Source organism: Chinchilla lanigera, unplaced genomic scaffold (assembly GCF_000276665.1).
Source record: "Chinchilla lanigera isolate Chin_1 unplaced genomic scaffold, ChiLan1.0 scaffold00001, whole genome shotgun sequence".
NCBI classification, from domain to species: domain Eukaryota; kingdom Metazoa; phylum Chordata; class Mammalia; order Rodentia; family Chinchillidae; genus Chinchilla; species Chinchilla lanigera.
In genome coordinates, this window is record NW_004955402.1 from 46,089,547 (window position 1) to 46,109,134 (window position 19,588).

General features: G+C 34.2%; 1 protein-coding gene across 7 annotated transcripts in view; it reads right to left on the minus strand.

Annotated features, from left to right (window-relative positions):
• The window catches only part of Pign (phosphatidylinositol glycan anchor biosynthesis, class N), a 135,058-nt gene that overhangs the window by 109,970 nt on the left and 5,500 nt on the right, over nucleotides 1–19,588 (minus strand). For all 7 annotated transcript variants that reach the window (XR_001232906.1, XM_013511173.1, XM_013511163.1 and 4 more), the window contains 7 exons: nucleotides 13,773–14,004; nucleotides 11,552–11,673; nucleotides 10,992–11,090; nucleotides 6,586–6,692; nucleotides 4,463–4,587; nucleotides 2,948–3,078; nucleotides 1,753–1,869 (listed from right to left, as the gene is read on the minus strand). Coding sequence is in view for 6 of the 7 variants with exons in the window: in XM_013511173.1 (XP_013366627.1) it covers nucleotides 1,753–1,869; nucleotides 2,948–3,078; nucleotides 4,463–4,587; nucleotides 6,586–6,692; nucleotides 10,992–11,090; nucleotides 11,552–11,673; nucleotides 13,773–13,993 (922 nt within the window). In the remaining variant the exon portion in view is untranslated. The remainder of the gene's footprint in view (nucleotides 1–1,752; nucleotides 1,870–2,947; nucleotides 3,079–4,462; nucleotides 4,588–6,585; nucleotides 6,693–10,991; nucleotides 11,091–11,551; nucleotides 11,674–13,772; nucleotides 14,005–19,588) is intronic.

Below are 19,588 nucleotides of genomic sequence, written 5' to 3' on the forward strand. Positions count from 1 at the left end.
CGGAGAAAAACCAAAAAAAAAAAAAAAAAGATACAATGCCTATTCCTTCTAATCTGAACAACTACTAGAAAGACAACTATATGCAATGTATCAACTATTTTAACTGTCCTAATAACCTGTTTTGAAATTTGGATTCATTGTTATGTTTATCTCTCTTTATATAAAATAAAGAAAAAAGAAAAAGAAAAACTTGAATTAATATTTTAAAACTAAATTTACTGAGACATCATGAGATTAATACATTACATTTTGCCTCTACAATTACAAAAGGTGCTCAAAGTGGTGGCCATTACCTTCCAGGCATTTATTAGTATGCAAACTACTGAAGTGTGTATAACTTTTTTTGGTGGACTCCATATTAAAACTCAAGGTAACTCATTTACCACAGAGCAGTCAGACAGTTATTTCAGCTACCTACAATTCTAGCAGTGCTCTAACACTATTTAATGACCTAGCACTTTACTCAGACTTCTGTACATGGTCCTTCACACCTCTCATGATATATTTCTTCCTCACCGCTTCAACCTCTCAATTTGTTGATCTCTCCCTAGCCCAAGCATTGTCAGCCTTTCTTCTGTCTTCAGATAAGCTGAACTCTTCCCATTTTATTCTTCTGCCTGGCATCCTCTTTCCCCACCTTCACATGTATAGCCTCTCTTGTCCTGATTGTGAACAAATATACTATTTGATTAATTTCTGAAAAATATCTTACTCTATAAGGAAAATTTCTGGGGTACTATAAATATTATATATGTGTATTTGGGTGGTGATTACATATGTATATACACAAGAACAATTCATTAAGCTAGTATCTATATATATGTAATATATATTATATCTATTATATATATATATATATATACAGACATACACTTTTATAGTTAATGCACTTTACATAGTTTACTAAGTATCACAAAATTTTAGGGTTGGGAGTGTACTCAGCATGTGTGTGGCATTGGATTTGATTGTCAGAACTACCACAAACAAAAAAAAATTTCAGAAACCCAGTGCTAACTCTTACCTGTCTTATCACATCAGCACATTTTCTTTCATGGCAGTAATTATAACTTACAACTTTAGTTTATGATTGTTTCTTATTCTAATTTTTCTTCTTTTTTGAGATAGTGATCTCACTATGTCATTCAGTCTGCCTTTAAACTCCTAGGCCCATGGCTCCTCAGCCTCCCAAGCAGCTTTGCAGGTGCATACCTCCACACCCAGCTTGTTTATCATGGTTTTAAGGTTCGTATGAGAGTGTTAAGTTCTGAGAAAGTAAAGGACTATTCCAGAAGATTGTACTCATTAGAAAAAAAGATAGATGTGGTACCAAGATATCTGGTACATTGTTTTCTGTTTGTGTTGGAAAACTGAAATCAAATTTATAATTTACCTCTAACAATCCTTAGGTTTCTTATTTATTTTACCTTTATTTATTCTGCCATACATTCAAATTAATTAAATTAGTAAATCAAACAGGCTAAAAAATTTAGTTTCTAGACATTTAGAGCTCTAAATAAATATTATTAGCAAAGGGATACTGGAAAATGTTTAGCAAATGACTCTGCAAGAAGAGAAATAAAACCAACAAACCAACCCCTTGATTTGCATAAAACCAGTAATGACATAATATCAAAATGAGGGATTTAAAACTATAATTTGAAAAGTAACTCTTAAAAATTAATTTAAATTTTAAACAATTTTACTTATATTTTCAAATATATTTCTAAAAATAAAACAGACAAATGTTTATACCTTTCAAAAACTTATCATCAAATTGCTGAGCTGATACTTTCTGGGGATATTTAATTCCTGCTCCCCAAGTTACCAAAGGAGTTAAAGTTTCTGAAGGATGACCAGCCCCATGGGAACCTATAAATAAGATATCAAGAGTAATAAGTCAAATATGTAAGAATTCTCAGCTAAATATTTTTAAATACATTAACTTAATGAATTGGTCTATATGTCACTAATTCTAGCCACCACATTCCCAAATGCCTCATAAAAAATTAGTTTGTGGTGGCGCATGCCTGTAATCTCAGCACTTAGGAGGCTGAGGCAGGAGGATCACTGCGAGTTCAAGGCCAGTTTGGGCTACAAAGTGAGTTCAATACTAGCGTCAACTGCATAGCGAAACCCTGTCTCAAAGACACACACACAAAAAAAATTAGTTTGAAAATATCCTCTTAAAACAAGTCAAACAAGTTAGAGCATTGACACCCAAAATGTAAAAACCAAAAACAAGCAAAAAAAACACTGCCAAAATGTCTATTGAGTGATTCTAGTTAAAATAAAAATAACAACGATAAATGATGGGGGAGATGTCATCACGACAAGAGTGGCACCAAAAACAAAGATCAGGTGAGAGCTCTATTGAAGCTTAGAGGAAGTGATGTGGGTTTCTGGAGAGGACAGTGAGGCCGATGGATCCTTTCCATTCAGGCCACTTTCACAGGGTAACTGAAAGAAACCCTTTATACAGTGGAACACAGCCCATTAAAATTCTCTTTTGTGATTTGAGGGCCCAAAGTCCAATTTTGCATTATTTTCTTCTCTGAGTATATACCACATTTGTCATGGGAATCTCACAGGGAGCACAGGCTTATGCAGGATACAATTTCAGCAATCTTAGGTCCATTGGCATTACCATTTTAACATCACTCCCCTTGAATGTAACATACAGTGAATTCTAGGTAAATAACAAATACTTTTTATTCTTTTCTTCCATACTATTTTCTACTTGTTCATTTGTAAATGAGAACACATTCTTTTTACAACTAGAGGAAAGATTCTTAATGTAAGATTGGCCCTTTTTTATGCTAAGCATGCAATTATTTTGTACTAGAAACTTTACATTTAAGAAGACACCTAATCTTCTCAACATTTTAAGATATTTGCAAGCTATATTTACCATTACTTTAATTGTAAGGTACATATCACTTAGACTAACCCCAGTCGGTCATTCCATGGTCCGAGGTAAAGATAAATGTTGTTTTTTCATCATTTCCATAAAAATGTTTAAACATGGACACAATTTCTTTCACTCCATCATCGACTATTTTAATATTATCCTTGTATTCCCTATTTATAAGGAAACAATAGAACAAATTAAGTTAATTTGCAGAAATCAAATTTACTCAACATGGACTCACATTAAAAATCAGGATTCATAAATGCTAATAAAGTTAATCTTTAATATATTAAAAAATCAGATCTTTAAATTGTCAATAATGGAGGTTTTTTTTCACTTCTGTGAAGGAAAAGAACCTGAAATAGTTTTCAGAGATGATTAAAAAGACAAAACTGATTAGCAAATACATTTTTATGAACCCTTTTTTTTAAGTCCCAAATGAGAAAATGATGACTTTCAAATTCATGTCTGTAGGGCTGGCGATATAGCTCAGCAGCACAGTGCCTGCCTAGCAAGTGCAAGGTCCTGAGTTCAATTCCCAGTACCCCCAAAAAAATCTGCTTGTTACTCAAATTCATGTCTCTAATCATACATGATACTCTCTGGCTATCAGATAAGTATAACTGTGATAAGTATAACTTAACAGATAAGTATAACTGTGTCAAGTATGGAATATTTCCATCCTATAAGTGTTTGTGACATAAAATATATCTTGAAAACATTATATCTAAGCTTACCATATGGTTGGACAAAGTTAGTTTCCTGTGACTATATTCTATCTATTAAAACAGAGCATCATCCTAAAGAAGGGGAACATGTATTTATTATTGGTAGCTAACCCAATATAGTTTATAAATAAGCTAGTCTAAGCCAAATTTAGAATAAGGAACACAAGTATAACCTTATTTCTTCCTCTTTCTTATGGTCTGCAAAAGTGAAAAAAATTTGCTGTTATGTATAAGGAGAGCTATGGAAATATAAAGACAAAATTTATACAATTATTTGCTAGATACAGTAATGAATAAATAGAATACAGAAGGTATAATATTTTTTGTAATGTAAAAATTAATCTCATAAAAGTACTTATTTTAAGATTTACTGAAAATATTTCTAAAATATATAGACATTTTAAATAAAATACTTTCTGTGGCTTGATAAAAATATGGAATATATGTACAGGCTACCTTTTACTTGTTTTAATGTCCAGTCTGGCTAAATACATATGATTTTTTTTAAGGAAATGCATTTTGTTGATGCAATAGGGAGACCAACTGAGATCTAAAGATCCGAGTGGCTCATCAGAGGTTTTATTATTATTCTTTTGCCTTAGACTTTTATAAAAAGGAGCAGCCAAGTTATAGCAGGAGCATAAATACACATGATTTTAACCACTCCTTCATAATACATATTATATAATTTAGAAACTGACTGTTTGTTACAGTATTTAAGATATTAGTTGTGTTATAATTACAAAGAAAATATTATAACCTTTAAAAATTCAAACAGTATCTACTGTCCTCAAAAAAATCAAATTGAACACAGCATTAAAATTACCTTGATGATGGTCGGTGAGCATGTCCATTTGTATCTATTCCTAATAAATGTAAGAAAAAAACTATTTTTTCTTCATTTATTTTAGAAAACAAAGACTGGTTGTTTCTGGCAGCATGAAAGAATTCCTATACATAATAAATCAATTAAAAAATTTTAGTTCATTTACTTTAAGAAGCACTAGCTGATGAAAATATTTAATTAAATTTATCACTACAAAATTAAATCATCATTGTTCACTTTGTCCTCCAGATCTACCAACAGAAAGTTATTAGTTCAAACATCTATGTTCAAATAAGTCAGCTGTTTTCTGTGTTATAGCTAGGCCTAAAGAGGCTATAGAAAGGGGACCTTAATTTCATAAAAATTTAAAATCATTTTTACTACATATTTAACTGAATAAAACACAACAGACTGAAGAAATATTTTGGCATGAACCAAAAGCAAAATAGATAGAGGTAACAGTTTAAAAAGAAATCACTATTTTTAAATATATTCAGAGCGGAACCACTTCTCACTGTCCTGTCTGCACCACTTTAGTCCAACGATAATCTCTCATTTAGAACATCATGAATGATCTCTTAACTACTTCCTTTCCCCCAACTAAAACCTGTTCTTCACATAGTGTGATAGAATGATAGAACTTAATGAAATACAGTTCAAAATTTATTAACTTTATTATGACTAACTGGATTCATAACCATAAGACAAATGAGTTATGTATACTCACATATACATGAACATGTATTTAAGTACCTATGGAGACTGCTTATAAATTATTATAAATAAGTTAACAGACCATGCCAAGATATATAATTGTTTTTTTTTTTTTTTTGGTTTTTCTCCGGTACTGGGAACCGAACTCACGACCTTGCGCTTGCCAGGCAGGCGCTTTGGCGGTGAGCTAAATCCCCAGCCCCAAGATATATAATTGTTAACATAAATGTGTCTAACTATAGGGTTATTAACTTTTAATAAGAGATGTTTAACTTTTCCACAAAGTCTAACACATTTAAGTATTTCTTAAAAAGAATTCATTATTAAAAATGACAAAAACCACAAACGATGCCATCAGAGAAACTAACTGATCAAATGGAAGTAAAATTTTAAAGTATGTAATCTGCTACCATTCTCCTCAAAAGTATAAAATTGCCTCCAACTTTCATATACATTCTACTTAGCCCCTGAGAAACTCTAAATCTAGACAGTGAAGGTAAGTTAAAAAAACAAAGGTTTCAAATTTTAAACCTAATTGAAAGCTAACACCAATAACAACAAAAACATCTGATGAGATAAATTTATAATTTATTTCATCACTGGTAAAATATATTCAACTATGTAAAAAGTGCTGTTCATTTGCATATTTTGCATATGAATACAAGGTTTGTGAGGCTATGAAATAAAATGTAGGAGAATGCAACACCTCCGTCAAGCTGGATTCTCATTGCATTTTGATCTTCTGGCTAGAAAAGGTGAAATACGCTCCTAGCTTCTTTCCCTTCAATACTTAGTGTACTTCTTAGCCTATCAGTCTCTACTTTATATGGTGTCTCTGTTCAAAGCACTCATGAATTTCTGTGCCCAGCAAGTATTTATTATGTATCCTGGAGCCTACTTGAGTAGCCCAAAATGATTCTCCATTTCCCCTTGAGTAAAAAATGTTGATCTTATGGGACACCTCAAAACTTAAAACCTACACATTTTCCATCTTTTCTTGCAGTAATTTAGTAGGAGAGAAGGTCCTTTTTATCCTCATACTTTTGGCTAAAACTAAAAATAATGGCTAGAACTCCAGCATTTCTTTAGACTGTGAGATGACCCTGTAATAAACCTCATGCTCTGAGCATAGAAAAGAACTTCAGGACACTGGGTCGTATTGACTATATAGCACAAATCCCTGGCTGCCTACTTTAGGCATTATGTTTACCAAGATAGAAATAAACCTTTAAGTCATTTTTTTTCCTGCTATGCAAAGCTGAACCTAATCTAAATTAACGTATGTGTCTATGTGCCACGCAGGAAGTTTACACAAGCTGAAGAAACTTCAGATATATTTACTAACACATCAGTTTCCAACACTTGAGGTAAATGTGTGTTTTCTAGATTAACCAACTCCTAGCACTTACCTTAACATGATCAAAAACCCAGGTATCCAGCTTTGTTGCATCATGGGCACCAAAATCTTCTCTTTCAGCATCATAACTGTATGTGTAAACATGGTCTCCACTAGCACCTGGAAAAGAAATAGGGAAAAATAATTTTGGGGTTTTGTTTTGTTCTGTTGAGACAGCATGTTGCTATGTAATTCAGGCTAGCTATGAACTCACTATATACCCCAGACTGGCCTATAACTCAAAACAATCCTGCCCCAGCCTCCTGTATGCTGGGATTACAGATGTGTAACTAATCCACATCTGCCTGGAAAAATAATTCTTAAAAATATTTTTTAAAAAGTCATAAAACACCAAATAATCATTTAAACTTTTTTTATGGAAAAAAAGTAAAACAAAATTTCATAACAAAATAATAGGAGAATAATAATAATTCATACATTGAGTATTATTTTCTTTAAAGTAGTTACTCAGAGTATGAAATATGGGCATAAACCAGGTGTGATGGTGCATGCCTGGAATCCTAGCATTCAGGAGGCTGAGGCAGGAGGATTGCTATGAGTTTGAGTTCAGGCTTGGCTACATAGTGAGTTGAAGGTCAGCCTGAACAGCATAACAAGACCCTATCTCAAAAAGACCTAGGTATAAAAAATTGTCCCAGCAATATTAGCACAAACCTTACTTTTCAATGAACTAAGAGAAACTAGTAGTATAATTAGCATGTACTTTTTTTCCATTTCACTTCTTTCCTTTCCCCTTCCCCCCATCCTAGTTCCTTTTTCCTTTGGATGATTTCTTCCCATTTCACAACATCTATTGTACATTTTGAATCTTATTTACTTGAAGATCTATTTTTTACTTTTAAATTCTTTCTTTTTTTTGAGACAGGGTCTTGCATGTTGTCAGGTTAGTCTTGAACTCTTAGGCTCAAGTAATCTTCCTGCCTCAGCATCCTGAGTACTGGGATTATGGGAATGTACTGCCATGCATTCTATTTAGTGATTTTTATGAGTAATCAGAAATTTTAATATATCTTTATTTTATGGTAGGGAAAAGAAAGGAGGAATAATTACCATTTATTTATTTTATGTGCCATGAACCATACTATGTACTTTAACATATTCTTTTTGTCCTCACAATAAAAATATTCTGATTTTACATTTACATCACATAAGTTAATTAACATGCTAAAGTCTAAATTGTTTTTTTTTTTTAATTAGGCTTATTGGTAGGGTTAGGGTTAATTTAGATATATATAATGACCACATTCACCATAGGGAATTTGTACCTGTACATGATATATTTTAGTTTCTCTTTTTTTTTTCACATTCCCTTCCCCTTTCTTCAATTGTTTTTCCCCTCCCTATTAACAAAGCTTTGCATTTTATCCTTTTTTTCTCATTTTTTTTCTTTTCCATTTCACAACCCCCCCATCCCCTTTCCTTTTGAACAATTACTCCCTATTTCACAATATCTATTTTACATTTTGGTCCTTATTTACACTTTCATTTTTGCATACCAGAGAGACTATGCAATATTTGCACATATGTGTCCAATATATTTCACTTGAGAGTATGGTCTCAGGGTTCATCCATTTAGCTATAAGTGTCTCAAGTTTGTCCTTTATGGCTGAGTAGTATTCTAGTGTATAAAAAAAAAATATCTTTTTTTAATCCATTTATCAGTTGAAGGGCTTTTATTTCATAAGCAAAACCCTGACTACGTGGGAAATACTACAAAGAAATGACAACTGGAATCTCATCTTATTAAAAAGCTTTTGTATAGCAAAATAAATCACCAACAGAATGAAAAGGCAGCCTATAGAATGGGAAAAAAATCCTAGCCAGTTGTTGTTCAGACAAAGGACAAGTATCTAGAACCTACAAAGAACTGAAAAAAATCAGACCCCCTAAATTTAAAGACCCAATCTAAAAATAGTCTCTGAAATGAATAGATACATCTCAGAAGAAGTACAAACAACAAATAATGAAAAAATGTTCAACATCACTATTCATTTGAGAGGTGCAAATTAAAATAAGGCTGAAATTCCATATTACTCCAGAAAGAATAGCTATTATTAGCAAATCAACCAGTAACAAATGCTGGAGGGGTTGCAGGGAAAAAGGAAGGCTTCTCCACTGTTGGTGGGAGAGTAGACAGTGCCACCACTGTGGAAATCAGTGTAGATTCCTCAATAAACTAGGATGAGAGGTTCCATTTGACCTAGCTATTTCCCTTCTTGGTATTGTCCCAAAAGAATTAAAAGCACCACACAACAGCAATATATGTGTACTCATGTTTATAGCAGCACAGTTTATAAAGCTAAATCTTGGAAGTCTAAATTCTTTTTTTTTGTTGTTTTTGTTTTTGTTTTTCTCCGGTACCGGGAACTGAACTCACGACCTTGCGCTGGCCAGGCAGGCGCTTTGCCGCTGAGCTAAATCCCCAGCCCCTGGAAGTCTAAATTCTTGTATGCACTAAAACAAAAATAAGCACCAAAGTTTGGCTCCTGTTAAAGACTAAACTATTTAAAAATGCATGCTTCTTAGGATGTCACAATCTAAAATAGATTTTTAAAAATCTGCTATATAAACCTTTCTAAGGCAAGAAGAAAATTCTAACGTTTCTTTTCTTAGAGACTATGTGCATTTTTCTCCATAGAAGGGAATAAATAGTGCTTATTGTCAAACAGTTTAAAGAAATTAACAAATATATTAATCTTATAGATTTGCAAGATTTTATTAATAAGATAATCAATTTCTGTGTTTGACTGGTACTTTCAGGTTATAAGGAAAAAATATAAGAATTAATGACAGTCTCTATATCAGTCCAGCTCTAATGACCCTGCTCAGCCACTTCTCTACTATTCCTCTGCTCAGCTATTCTATTTCCCACAGCCCAAATAAAGAGACCTGAGTGGGTTAAGTGGTTATCACAAGAAACAGAACAGTCCTATTGGATTATGTCTGATTCAGGCATTGATATTGTCCCATTAATTGTAGCCATAAGTGGGAAGGTATATAAGTTGATACACTGTGTCAATGTGAGAAGTTTAGAAGTTTAACTAAGCAGGGCACCGGGGTCCTCACTTTGTAAACATCCTCATCTTGTGCAAGGGCATGGAGATGATATTAGTGCTACACCCACCCTGGGGGCAGGTAGCCTGCTTACAATATAAGGGAGGGAAAGAGGCTTGCTTGCCCCCACTTCTTGCTCTTGTTGCTTTTGCTGTCTTTTGCTGCCTTGAACTATTGCCCCTGTGCCATGCCGCCCTGCCTTGGAGCCTGCTGATCACAGAGTGAAACCTTTACAATGTGAGCTAAATAAACCTTTCCTTCCTTAATTTTGGGTATTTTGTCTCAGCAGTGAGAGAAAAGCAACCAAACAGAAGGTTAATTTGATAAGCCATAGCAATTAAATCTGCCCTTAGCACCATCAGCCCCTTAAAAAGCTAAAGTGATTCTCAAAGAAGGAAAAATATAAAAGCATGAATTTTGATAATTTTTTGCCTGCCCAGCATAATAATGTTCTAAGAATATCATATGTAAAATTCTGAATATGTATTTTTTATTCTGGACACATAATAGTCTTCAAAGTTCCAATTATTATAATTACACCCATGGCTAAGATTAATGTTACAAAATCTTTCAATTAAGTGAAATGACCAGTCATTGTTTTCCCAGTAAAAAAGCACTTTTAAGGACATGAAATTCACCCAACTGATTTTATAAAATAATATAAATGAATTTTCTAATCAAGAGATTTTTTAAATACATATAAATAAATACAACAAATCCAAATGTCATATTCAGTGTTGTGAATTGAATACATGGCATTTCAATAAATGCCACATTATTGCCATATATATCAAATGCCAAAATATATGACACAGTCAGTAGATTGAAACAAAAATTATAAATATAAATTTTAATGTTTAAATATTTATGTGAATATATATATTCATATATATATATTCGTGGAAGTGTAATGAACTAGACATCAACATAATGAAGCTATGTGTAAGCACTCTGTTAATTTTCAATAAGTTATCTAATTTAATGCTAAAACCTATGAGATAGAAATTAATAATTTTACAAATATCTTACACATTTTACAAACAGAAAAATTGACACTCACAGAAGTTATCCGTGTTTAAGATTATAATGTTTTTAAGTGATAGAGCCATATACCATTTCCCTAATTCTGAAATATTATCTAACACTACACTGTGCCAATATTTCCAAGTGCATCTGAGAAGGACACACTGCCAATTAATGTGGCATGTCTGCCTGTTGTAATACGCGTTCTTAGAGATACAAAAATATTTGTCACAAAACCAATAAATACCATATATATAAAAACTTTGGCATATTGATTTATTAGCTACAACTGCCTAAGGAAATACAATCAATGACTCTTACCTTTGGCAAACATAGGCAAGATATCCGGGCTTCCCCAGCTCCATGTATACTTGCTTTCATTAAAAAGAGAATCAAATTCTACAGGATTTTCCTTCCACCCTTCAGGTAATGGAGAAAAAAGCAAGCAGTAACAATAGCAAAATAATACTGTGAAATAAACCCCAAAAGACCTATTCTTCAAATAGTATCCTTAGTTGGAGAACAAATATAAAACTAATGGCAGATTTTGTTACGTATATTGTATCACTATTCTAAAAACCCATCAAGTGATAACTTGTTTCTTAGTAAAATATAAAATCACTTTTGAACTCTTGAGAGTAATATCTAGGAAAACCGCACATCCTTCCAATGATGCTCTTTCAATAGCACAGCCTGATAAAAGACTAAAGCTTAATTTCAGACTCAGTACCAATGTATGTTCATGTAAGTAAAGAATGCTAAAATATTAGTCAAAAGTATCTCAAAACACACTTTTCAATTTTATAACATAATTAGTGGTAAAGAAGGAATATTTATATGATAAGAGTTTCATTTAATTAAATTGTCTAAATAGATAATACCTTTGGCAACCGCACTGACATCTTCATAAAACCCAGCTATCAGGGCTACGTGCCCTGGCCGAGATTCTGTTGGCACACGTGTATGAGATATACCCCAACTGCCTTCATGCATTATAATATTCCTAAGAGACAATAATGAACAGTTAACATAGACCCTCAGGAGACTTTAGAAAAATAAGGTTATGATAGAAAAAATCAAAACCAAAAAGAGTAGGGGAAGTGGGTGTAATTCAAGGGTGGAGCACTTGCCCAGCGCTATAAAATCAAAACAAAAGAGCTGAAAATTAAGAAAGAAGAGAGTCAATGCAGTAGCATGAGTGAACAAGGTGAAACAGACAAAGAACTACTTAACCACTCACAGAATCCTAAGACAAAATATGCCACTGATGCTTTAAGCACAAAATACTGAGACCACAGCCTGCAATGTTCCCTTCAAGAAGACCCAAAGGAAAAATAAGTGCTACTAGGAAAGCTTCACTTTTCCTCAATGACCAGCATATTTTTACCTCAAAAATTCTGGCATGTAGTTCAGTGGTATAGTGAGTTTTTAGCATGTGCAAGGCCCTGGGTTCAATCCCTGGCAAAAGCAAACAAAACCTGAAGCAAACTCTATTTGTCTTTTTTTTTTCGGCAACTAAGAAATTCACCCAAATATATTATCCAAATATTTTAATTATTTGTACCACTTTATGTAAAGATTTTTGTGCACTATACCTAACCCTACTTTGATCATATTTTCCAACTAATGTTTCCCTATTAAGTTGCTCATTTATTATGTATTTATCTCAAGCCACTATAAATTCAACACATTATTCAACATCATTCATCCTTCTAGAAGTCAACAAATACTTTTTAATTGCCTGTTATGGTTTGTGTTTAACTGTCCCCAAAGTCTCATATGGTCATAGATGGGGCTTTTTCAGAGGTAGCTAGATCTAGAGTATGTGACTGACTCATGGTACAATGCTAGGATTAAGTGTGCTAGGATTAAGGGTGGGTAGTTACTAAATCAGTACACTGATTGGTGCAGCACCACCCTAGTCCCAGATATTCTATCTAATGCCCTAGACTGAATATAAAAGGGGCAGAAAAAAAACTGCTAAGGTCCCTTGCTTACTTTGCTGCCTTCTACCCACCATGAACAGTATCTCCTCTGAGATGACTGTTGCCATGTTACCCTGCCTTGGAACCAGGGTGAAACCTTTACAAACTGTGAACTAAATAAATCTTTCCTCCTTTATCTTTTGGTGTTGTGTATTTTGTCTCAGTAACAAGAAAATATACTGCCTATGTGTATTCTAGGCACTATAGATAAAATGTCATGGTAAGTCCCAGTCTTCATGGAACTCGCACCATGATAATTATTATAAAAGAAAATAAAACAGGATAAAGGGATAGAAAGTAACTGAGACATGTGGAGAAAGATGAAGGTATAGTATTTTAGATAAATCTCTTCTTAAGTTTGATTTTAACCTCTCCAAAATAGCATAAAGGGCTTTTGAGGGGCTTGCCATTAATCAGAAAAAGAACAATTATACAGGAGTCTCATAAGTCAAGAGAATTAAACATTTTTTTCCAAAGCTAATTAATAAAAGTCAAACATATTAAATAATGATACAGATTTAAAAGAGCTTTCTAATTTTTGAATTTTATATATTTTTGATACTTTAAATTTATGTTTTCTAAACACTACTGTAAATAACTTATTAGTATTTATGCTTGTCATTATTTATGAAAAACAAGCTTATTTCTAAAGGAAAAGATAATACTGGCTGAGGCAGGAAAGATGGCAAGTTAAAGCCCAGCCTGGGCAATTTATTGAGACCCTGTCTCAAAACATAAAAGAGGGCTGAAGATATAGCCCTAATTTCAATCACCAGTCCAACAAAAAGAAAAATAAAGCAAAGAGAGAAGAACAGAAAAGAAAATATCAGAGATTGTGAGACAGGTTTCAGAAATTAGGACAAGTCTGCCAAAGAAGCTAAGATCACACATTTCAACTCATATGATACCAGCCTGTATAATAGTAGAAATAAGTCCTAGAAGGAAATTGGCATCATAGTGTTAAGGTATAACACAAACAAAAATGTACAAGTGCTCTTTTCTCTTTCTCATCACCTGCACTGTGCCCAATGTTAGATAAACAGTGAGATATTTTACTGTTTACTTGAACCTAGGAAAACATTTCTAAGAGATGTCTATGTATTAGTGATATGCTTACCTAATAAATGGAGCTCTTGAGTTTCCATTTTCATCTAATTCATAAAGCGTATCTGCTCTCAGGCCATCGGCAACAAAGAGCACTAATCTTCTTGCTGGAGGAGGCAATGATGTAAACCGAGGAGTCATTCCATGAACCAAAGGAGATGTAAAGTAAATGTCAAAGATGGAGGCGAAGAATACAACGTGTACGAACAATCCCAAAGTGAAGAACAGCAGCATATCCAGTGCCACTAATTAATTTTCAAGCAAAACAAAGGGAAACAAAATTTAACTGGGATAAATCTTAATGCAGTTATATATCTTTTTTATGTATTTTAATGACTACATACAAGTTTAACACATTTTAAAATGTTACATAAATCACAACTTCATTCTCATTTATGGTGGTAAGAACAAACACTGTTTAATAATATAGAGAAATAAAATACATGATAAAGTAACCTAAGCAAGAAAAAGCTCAAGGGGTTGGGCACATAGTTCAGTGGAGCAGTGCTTGCCTGGCAAGTACAAAGTCCTGAGTTTGATTCCCAGCACCAAAAAATAAAAAAAGAAAAAGCTCAAGTATAATAAGTAACTAGGACTAATAAGCTATTTAACATAAATTTAGGTAAATGCTAAGCACATCAAATTAACATAGAATCGAAGAACAAAGAAAGAATTACATCAGCCCTGGAAGAAGTTAGGGTTCATTCAAATCAAATACTATACAAAATAGAAAATAAAACTCATGTTATTCTTGGTTGTCCACATGACAAATGATGCCATTTTTTAGAATTTAAAATTATTCAAATTATTTATAATTACTTAAATGTCTATGAATTTATTAAAATTATTTAAATGTTTTCACTTGACCCTTTTATTTTTGAAAATCCACTCAGACTGAGCAGGAAACATGCATTATATTCAGTTAGCTGAGGCAGATGTAGCAAGTTAAATTTCATCCTTGCTTCAGAACTTTGTGGGGTTTTTTTTTTTTTTGGTGCTGGGAATCAAACTCAGGACCTTGTACTTGCCAGGTAAGCACTTGTGCTGCTGAGCTAGATCCCTAGCCAATCAAATTTTTTTTTGTACTGAGAATCGAACTCAGGATCTTGTGCTTGTTAGGTAGGTGCGTGTGCCCTTGAGCTATATCCCTGGCGGAACTTTGACACTCAGTAAATAACATTTTATTTTAGTCCCCGGGTAAATACTAAAAAAAAAAGTTACATTTATTCACTCAATAAAAATGCTCTATGCATAATTACGCATTGGCATACTACAGAAACCACCAAGAAAATACTCAAAGATCTGATGACCTTCAAATATTCAAGAAAGAAAACTAAACAAAATATAATATTTAAATAATACTGTAAGACACTATGCTATTAAAGACTATATTAAAGTCCCAAGATCAAACTCTCCACAGGAGTATTTTTCAAAGCAGTCTGTAACTTGCTTTTGTTGGTAAATGTCTCTGTAGATTAAGAAGAAAAAAAAAGTATTTCTACTTCTCTTATTTGTGATAGCATTCATTACAATAGTGACCACAGGCCTGAAAACAACAAAGATGAGGTTATTGAATTACAGACACATTCTTCTAGGCTTGAAGAATCATCACATCATGGAAAAATATCCTGTAAAATCAAAAAAAAAAAAATTGGCAAAATGCTTACCAAAGACAAATACACTGAGCTAGGGATATAGCTCAATGGCACAGTGTTTGTCTGGCAAGCACAAAGTCCTAAGTTCAATTCCTGGTATCAAAAAAAAAAAAAAAGAAGAAGAGAAAACAAAAGAAAAAAAAACAATAGAACAAAGCATCAAAGTAAGGCCACTTTTTTTCTGAAAGAACTAAGAATCAACTATCAGAGTAATTCTGCAAATTACCTATGATTCCACCACCTGGAAAAAAAAATCTATTAATACGTCTAACAATTTTTACTCTATGTACATTTTTACAGAGGCACACAATTTTATTTATTAATGTTTTTCTCTTAACATACACTAGTATATCTCGAAAAACAAACTCTTCACAGATAATTTACCATTACTCTATTTTATGGGAGAATGTTAATTTTTCTACTTATCCCTATTTGAGTAAGCAATGAAATGTCTCTTTCTCTATTTTGCACTATTAAAAGTGTCAATGTGATTAAATTTATATTTATTTTTTACGTGTTAACATTCTAGATATTTCATATTATGTGTTGGAGATGCTACCTATAAGTGCAATTTCTGAATCAAAAGCTATGAGCACCTTTAAGGCTTTTGTTATGCTGAATATAGAAACAATTTCTTCAGTTGAATATTGTTTGTCTGAATGATAAATTAAGCTTTTCACTGTTATATATTTCTTTTTTTAATCTCACTAGGCCTCTTGAAGAAAAAGCTACACCTCAAAAAGACACAACATAACAAACTAAAATTAAATTTGATGAATAAAAAGGAGGTACTGAGTATATCTTAAATGATGTTATAGCTTTTATCTAGCTATCCCCACTGAAAGCCTCATGCAGTTATAGGTGGGGCTTTTTGGAGGTGGGTGGATCTAGGCTGTGTGATGCTAGGATTAAGGATGCATGATTACTAACCTTTCCTCCTTTAACTTTAGGTATAGGGTATTTTGTCTCAGGAACAAGAAAAAGTCACTAAGACAAGTGATTAAGATTTCAAACTGAAAAATTATTTTTAATCATCACTTATCCCCTAAACAATTTAAAACTGTCCTCACAGCCTTTACCAAATATATATTTGAACTTTTGATTTTGCTTTCAAACATTTTAAAATATACTGAAATTCCCAATAGGATTGAAAATATATCTTATTATACTCAATTATCCAGAGATAATTTAAGAAATTCCTGAATTTCTTGCTAGCTTCCTAGTGAGAATGTGTACTGATTTCCTGTCTTCAGTTCTTCACAAGTTATTGCTGTTTTGATTACTACTGTGAGGATTCTTTAGGTGTAAGACCCACTCTATTCCTTTAGAGACTATACATAGGCCTCAATGAAAAAAGGTCTACTGCATATGTAATGATAAACCATATCCAGTTGTATTTGTCTATTTGAGATAGTCTTTATTATGTTATTTCAAACCTAATATTTCAATGATATTCTGATCCATGAAGAAACTTGGAGTAATTGCCTTTGTGGTGTAACATCTTTTTTGTTTTCAAACAATTCTTTTTCAAGAGTATTTAATCACTTAAAAATTTTCTCATGGAATATGTTGAAGACAAGCAAAAGTACTTATACTCTAAATTTACCCTGAGTTTATTATCATGTGTTCAAAAATATTTAGCTTCCTTCTGGCTGGCTAGCTTCCTGTCTGCTGGCTCCCAGAGGGTGGGCCCCCAGCGCACAGGGAGCCTCGGGCAGGGAGCGCCGGTCTTCGGACTGGCGACTCACTCCCGGCCTCGTGGTTCCCCGGAAGGAGGGCTTCCGGCGCACAGGGAGCTGCGGGTGGGGAGCGCCAGCCTTCTGGCTGGCTAGCTTCCTGCCTGCTGGCTCCCGGAGGGTGGGCCCCCAGCGCATGGGGAGCCGTGCGGCGGCGAGCGCTGTTGCGCGCCGGCCCTTAGGCCGGCCGCCGCCGCTCAATTGAGATCTATCATGACACTGAGAAACAGTGACACAATTGGCCCACCATGCACAGACTGCAGTTGCCCACCCACGGATGTGTGTGAATCATTGAAACTTTGAACAACCCCTGGGAATATATGCCATACAATGGGCCACTATTGCTCCTGCCATTGGGAACCAGAAAGGTCCAGAGCCAGCGGAGGAGCAGCTGCTGAACAAGGACTCAGAGAACATGAGAATGCAGACTAAGCCCACGGAGTCAGAGGTCTAGTGGACTGGGGTCACAAGAGCCGATCGAAAGCTGTAAACCAGGAGGACCTTGCACAATACCTGCAGAGACTCATTGGAAGCCATTCTTCCCCTGACAGTACAGGCTGTGGTGAAGCTCTGGAGAAGTCTGCAGCAGGATTCCTGCTGCCTGTGCTGACAGTTGGGGAGAGGACACTAACTGGTTGTGGGGTCCCAAAGCAATGGGAAGCTGGAGAGAAAAAGCTACAAAGAATGGCTTTCACCCCAGATAGCTCACTTGAGATGTTAGTAAGAATTGCCTCCTCAGTATTCTATAGCCATGATGAGGAGGAGGCCAAGGAGAGAAAACAAAGAGACTGAGAAAAAGCAGCTGCTTTTGCTGCACCACTCAGAGAAACAGATCCCAGGTCTGATTCCCGGGGCTCCAAGAAGAACTCGACAACTGCATTTACCTGCTACCACTGTTAAAAGCCAGGCCACCTCAAGAGGAACTGCCCTAAGAGGCCCCATGGGCCATGCCCTGGATGCAAAGGAGACCACTGGAGATCGGTCTGCCCTCTGAGGTGGAGGCCCCAGAGCTCAGACCCATGCTACCAGTTAGTCCAACAGGAATGAGAGGGCTTGGGGCATGGTCTGCCTTCTCCCTCTGGCCAGACCGTCATCTCCATCGAGGAGTCCTGGGTAATCATGACTATGGAGGAACAAGAAAACAGCCTGTTGCTAGTCACAGGTGCAGGTCTCTCAGTCCTTCTTTTCAATCCTGGCCTTCCTTCCAGCCATCATACCTCAGTGAAAGGAGTCACTGGTGAGGAGGTAATATGCTATTTTTGACAACCCTTAGGCTGTAACTACTTATTAGATCCTTCTTGCATATCTCTGTCTTCCTGAGAAACCACTTTGAAGATACCACCATGTATTACAGCAGCCATTGATATTTTCCTACTAATCTATCCATAACTGTGTTAAGTTTGTAATGTTCCTATCCTATTTCATAATGTATGTTTATTATTATGTGTTTCCTACAACAACCATTGAGAATAGTTAATGATTTTTCAATAGGTCACTCATGTATAGCTCTATTTATTTTCTTTAGAAGCCACTTGGAAGATACCAAAGTATAGCACAACAACTCTTGATAATCTACCTCTTTTGTCTCTAACTCACTATTATTTGTCTATTTGTTTTCCTGAGAAACTATTTTGTAGATAATAATATGTAAAACGATAACCATTGATAATTTCCTACCATTTTGTCTGTAATTTGCTAAGTCCCCCCTATTATTATGTTATCCTTCTTTTATTCTTTAAAATAAAAAATAAAATAAAATAAATTTAGCTTCTAAGAAACAAATACATCTAGGTTCAAAGTTGTAGGTACCTGAAAAAATGAAAAAGAAAAACAACAAAATGATGAGAACTAGTACAGACCTTTCAATAGTAACTCTGAATGTAAATGGTCTTAATTCTCCAATTAAAAGATATAAACTGACAGATTAGATTAAAACACAAGAACCAATTCTTTGCTACCTACAAGAAACATACTTCTCCAGTAAAGACACAGACTTAGAGTGAAAAAATAGAAACTGATATAACCTGCACATGGATCTAGAACCAGCTGTAGATATAGAGTAGATATAGCCAACTAAGCAGACTTCTAGCCAAAATTACAAAATTACAAATACAAAGAAAGGTCACTATGTATTGGTAAAGGGAGCAACCCACTAAGAAGGTATAGTGCACCCAATTTCATAAAACATCACTTGAAAGGACACATACATCCCAATACAATAACATTGGATGACTTCAAAACTCTACTCTCATCAATAAATATGTCATCTAGACAAAAAAAATCTATGAGGAAATATCACAGTTTTACTATGCCATAGGTCAAATAAACTTAACAGCTATCTATAAAACATTCTACACAACAACTGCAGAATACACATTCCTTCCAGCAATTCACATAACTTACTCCAAAATATTTTAGACCATTTAGGAATTCTTAAC